At 42.0% G+C, this 5,274-nt stretch overlaps 1 protein-coding gene across 1 annotated transcript in view; it reads left to right on the top strand.

Moving 5' to 3' along the window:
* LOC103800432 (pancreatic lipase-related protein 2-like) overlaps nucleotides 1–2,790 on the top strand; it is an 11,875-nt gene extending 9,085 nt beyond the window's left edge. Inside the window, exons 11-12 of the mRNA XM_009072845.1 lie at nucleotides 1,394–1,569; nucleotides 2,727–2,790. Of these exons, the coding sequence (XP_009071093.1) occupies nucleotides 1,394–1,569; nucleotides 2,727–2,790 (240 nt within the window). The remainder of the gene's footprint in view (nucleotides 1–1,393; nucleotides 1,570–2,726) is intronic.
* Nucleotides 2,791–5,274: the final 2,484 nt, after the last annotated feature.

Genomic DNA, 5,274 nt, shown 5'->3' with positions numbered 1-5,274 from the left:
TTCCCTATAGCATTTAATGCTGCTAACATTAATCTACATTGTCCACATATTTAAGCAATGTGAACATTTACTCTGAGTTGAAAACATTCTGCTTAATATCAGATATAAATATCACCAAATCATCAAGGTTGGAGGAGACCTCTAAGATCATCAAGGCCAACCATTATTAACCTGCCACTCTGCTGTAAAAACTAAACCATGTCCTCCAGTGCTAGATCCAGGCACCTATTAAAACATTCCAGGGATGGTGACTCCACCACATCCCTGGGCAACCTATTCCAGTGACTGCTTGCCCTAATGCTAAAAATTTTTTTCCTAGCATCTAACCTGAATCTCAAGAAGAAGTTATCACATAAGACCCATGAGGGCAGATAGGTGGTTGCAAAAAGGACTAAACCATGTCCTCCAGTGCTAGATCCAGGCACCTATTAAAACATTCCAGGGATGGTGACTCCACCACATCCCTGGGCAACCTATTCCAGTGACTGCTTGCCCTAATGCTAAAAATTTTTTTCCTAGCATCTAACCTGAATCTCAAGAAGAAGTTATCACATAAGACCCATGAGGGCAGATAGGTGGTTGCAAAAAGGAAGTCACTTCCATTTCCATGAGCTCTGAGTTTCTGTTGCTCTATAAATAAATGTACATGTCTAGAATGGCCATAATTCATAAAATTTTCATGTACATGTCAGTACAACTGCTCCCACAGAATGTGGCAACACACCTCAGAGTACTCACTCCAAGTGCTGACAAGGCTCTGCTGGTGTCTTGCTGCAGGACCTCATGCATGGCACTCTTTTGCCTGAACTTGATCAAATTTGCAAAGTGGACACCCTCTTCCTCCCTAGGTTGACATAAAAGCTATCACTACTACATAAAAACACATTTATATAGTCTGGCCAGTAAGCTTCATTCAGAGCTCATATTGTCTCCTCTTGACTGCCAAAATAGCAGCTGCCAGTCTCTTCTGTACCTGCTCTGAAACGAGCACTTCCACACATTCTCCCACCATCCTCTGTGCATGTGCAGACCAAAGCCCCACAGAAGTTCCCAGGTCATCTGAAAAATCCTCAAAAAACTCACCTGGAGTTCTCCCTGCAGCAATACCTGCAAACTCAGCACACTCAGCACTGGGGGCAGCCCCAGACTCACTCTTGTCATCTCCACATGGTCTCCTGCCACGAGCACATTTAGTATTCAATATAGTTTTTCATCCTCTTCCTGTTCAGAACATAACACCCCAAAGACCTGGTCCAGTGTCCTGTGCTCTTACAAAGAACAGAAATACTGCAAATTTCTGTTGTAACAAAGGGAAAGCCTGAAAACTTGTGGAGAATGTGATTTAGTTCAGTAATATCTGAATTGTTAAACTTATTGTTGCTGTCTTCATTCCATTCACAGTGGAGACCTTTCTCAAGATGAAGTTTACATAAAATATCTCGATGTTGAAATTAGCCCAAAAAATACTAAAAAGATTGAATTTGTCTGGAATAAAGCCATATTTTCTCTGCTTTGGGCAAGACTGGGAGCAGAAACAGTCCATATAATCCATGGAGAGGATGGACACAGGTAAGTATGTCCCATTTACAGGTCAGAAGGAATGGGAAAGATTGGAGACGAGATTGAAAATGGTCTTAAATTGGATACATTGTTTGCAATTCACAGTGTGAATGTCAGTAATGACAAAGACAAGGTATTACTCTTTGGACAGAAAATCAAATATTTGAGTACACACCAGGGAATAACTGCCTGGAAAAGAACACAGCAGTTAATAATTTGGAATGTATACTGTTCTGCCACAGCAAAACAATTACAAACCAAGATAAAGCAAGTTGCAACCCCAGGTACATTCCCAGGAGTATTATATAGAGAATCCAGGGAGTAACTATTCTAATTTGAATAACTGGGGTAAGACTGTAACCAGAAGCAGAGTAATTTTCAAGTTTGGAGAGTATACCTCAGGAAAAATGCACACAGATTGCAGTCTGGAAAAATAGCAAAAGATTTGAGGGTCCTGGTGTATGACAAGCTACAAATGGGTCAACAGTGTGCCTTTGTGAATAATAAGGCCAATGGAATCCTGGGATGAATTACGAAAGGTATTGTCAGCAGGTCGAGGGAGGTGGTCCTGCTCCTCTACTCAGCCCTCGTGAAGCCACATCTGGAGTTTGGGTCCAGTTCTGGGCTCCTCAGTACAAGATGGACATGGAGCTCCTGGAGCAGGTCCAGTGGAGGGCAACAAAGGTGGTTAAGGGACTGGAACATCTTTCTTACGAGAAAGGCTGAGGGAGCTGGGCCTGTTCAGCTTCAAGAGGAGACAACTGGGAGGGAACCTCATTAATATAGATAAGTATCTAAAGGAGAGATGCCAAGAAGATGGATCAGGCTCTTCCCAGTGGTGGAAATCAATATAACAAAAGGTAACAGGCAGAAACTGATGCACAGGAAGTTCCAGCTGAACATGAGGAAGAACTTCTTTACTCTGTGAGTCGCTGAGCACTGGAACAGATTGCCCAGAGTGGTCATGGATTCTCCCTCACTGGAGATATTCAAGAACTGTCTGGATGCAATCCTGAGCCATGTGTTCTAGGGTGGACCGATGACCCACTGTGGTCCCTTCCAACCTCATCCATCCTGTGATTATGTGAATCTGTGGTTTAAAAAACTTTAGAGCAGCTGAAAGAAATGTGTTCCACAGTAAAGAGGAAGTATTTTTTTCTTCCCAGGTCAACTCTTTGTGGCCATGGAACTGTGACATATGGAGTTCCCCAGGCACTTACACCTTGCTAGATGTCACCGAGTTCTGTACACAGCAGATGAGTAAACCCTCAGCCCATAGGAATGTTGGCACATAGGGTGATTAAAGCAAAATAAATTTTTTAAAAAGTCTGTTGATTCCTTTTTTGGGTTTTTTTTTTAAGCTCCTTGCAAACAAACTTACTTCATGATTTAATTTCAAACACAAACCTTTGCTGCAGCCAGTAATAATCCTGGAGAAATCCTGGAAACTCTGACTATGAGTAACTTCAGGCTTTGCAAAACCTGAGACTGACTATTTCACGTTAAAATGAACATTACTGCCCTGCAAAGCATTGCATGAGTGAACCTCTTGGAGCTTTAAGAGAACAAGCCAGTGGATACTTGTCTAAGGATGAAACCTAAGCTCTAAGTTAATGAATAGGAAGAAAGAGTTAATCATTTATTCACTCCCATTTCCCCATGTTTGATAAATGGGCAGGTAAACCTGCAAGAAATAGGTGAAGAAATGTCAGGAGAAGAACATATTTATCCAAATAAATATCTGAATTAAATATTACAAACAAACAAACTGTTGTATGCTTGACCAAATACTAAACCAAGCCTGTAAAGTCTTAAGAGCATAATTAAAAGCATAAGCACAAGCCTGAGGTTCACCCAGAGAGACCTGCAGTCCCAAGTTCTGCAAGGCTCCTGGGGACTTGACACGTGGCAGGGAAAACATCAACAATGCAAGGAAACACCGTGTTGTGCCCCAGGAGAGAGCCACAGCATCCTGCAACACCAGAAATCCAGTCCTCTCCTCTGCCTGCTTCCTATTCCAGGCTGCAGCTGCTTCAGGACTGCAGAAGCATAGCTGTGCCTTAATTTATCACTTTCTTTCTCAAAAGCAATCCTTCTTCCAAAGCCCCTGACTGCAAGGCTGCAAGGCCCAGAACAGCTTCTCCAGGCACAGCACAGCCTGCATTGTACTGAGGGACATGCATCCCAGCTCTGCCCCTCCTTCCTGAAGGGGAAGCAAGCAGCTGAACACTAATGGACCATGGCCTAAGAAATTGTCTATTTATTCTGTTTCACCTGTATTATTACATGGTTGAATAAGACCAGCAGACTAACTCAGATAAAATCCTAACTCTAATCTTTTCCACCAGCTCTTAAATTAAATGAGAAAGACTCTTCCCTCCTCATTTTGAACAAGTGTTGGAACTTGTCAGTGTACTAGGGCATGTACTGATTCTCCTGCATCACTGATCTGAACAGGTTTACAAACTAAAATGCTGCTTCCATGAAAGACAGAAGCACTGAGCTCTAAATCAGTATCAACAACAGTTTTATGGAAATACTAAAATTTTGCTACTGTTTAAAGAAATCAGCCCCACTAGCATGGGTTATAGCTGTGTAACACCACTACACACAGCTGGTATCCATTTGGTCATTCCCAGAGGTGGAGATTAGGAAATGTCAGCTCTGCAAACATGTACAGCCATAAAGCCATAAAGCCATAAAGCATAGCTCAGGTGACAAAGCTTTCTAAGGGGTGTTAACTCAGGTCTCATTTCTTCTTGAGTTCATTTACAGCCTCCTCCTAAAGATAAGCAGGTCCAACGGTTCCTAGACCACTAGGACTACCTGTTCACTTGCACAATCTGTTTTTCACCTCTTAGTTACTGCCTCTAGTAGAACAACCTACTGATTGCTGTAGTATTTCTATGCAAACCAGCCATGTCCTAAAGTCTGGGGGAATTTTGTATGCTATTATTGTGTGTTAGGTCTCAGTTCATCATTCAGAGAAGGTCTTTCTCAAAACTTGGCTTATGTGAGCAGTATAGAAAGGATCCAATGAAATAGAAAATGGTATGTCTACATCTACTTATTTCAACAAGGAAGTTAAAGGAATACCAGGAGAAGGTCAGACTCTTTCACTACGAAAAGAATATATCAAGCCCACTAAGAAATTTACCAAAAGGGATAAGGCTTCATCAGATTGGGCTGATGCCAGGAAATGGGCACAAAAGACCAGAAACACAGGAGAAATCCACTTCTGAAATCACCAATGTGGTCTAAGGAAAGGGACTTAAAAAATTTTCAGTTCCCCACTACCTCCCCCAGCAGATCCCCTACATCTCAACTACACCTCAGTAAAAGTAAAAGTCTTCCCAGTCAAGAAAAGACACCCAGATCCACACAGTTCATTTACTATCTCACTCCTGATATGTTGCTGACTGGGAATTACCCGACCTCTGGAGCTCCACATTAATACATTGAACTCCAAGGCTACACTGTAAGTATTTCAGGTTTGTGGATTTTTTCTTTACCACACTGAGTACATGTCTTCTCACAACACAGCAGTAAAAAGTAGAACGGAGGACCACATTAATACAGTTCACATGGTAATTCTAAAGCAGCTACTATACGTCTCTTGAGAAGCATAGCCCCAAGAGGACAAAAATCACTCTGGATTTAACCTATGCGTTGGTATATTTATGACCCTCCAATCTCAAGCAGAGCAAGAAAACA

The sequence above is a fragment of the Acanthisitta chloris genome, unplaced genomic scaffold (assembly GCF_000695815.1).
Source record: "Acanthisitta chloris isolate BGI_N310 unplaced genomic scaffold, ASM69581v1 scaffold5090, whole genome shotgun sequence".
NCBI lineage: Eukaryota > Metazoa > Chordata > Aves > Passeriformes > Acanthisittidae > Acanthisitta > Acanthisitta chloris.
The sequence above is the reverse complement of the archived record's forward strand: the minus strand, read 5'-3'. Positions and strand labels throughout refer to the sequence as shown.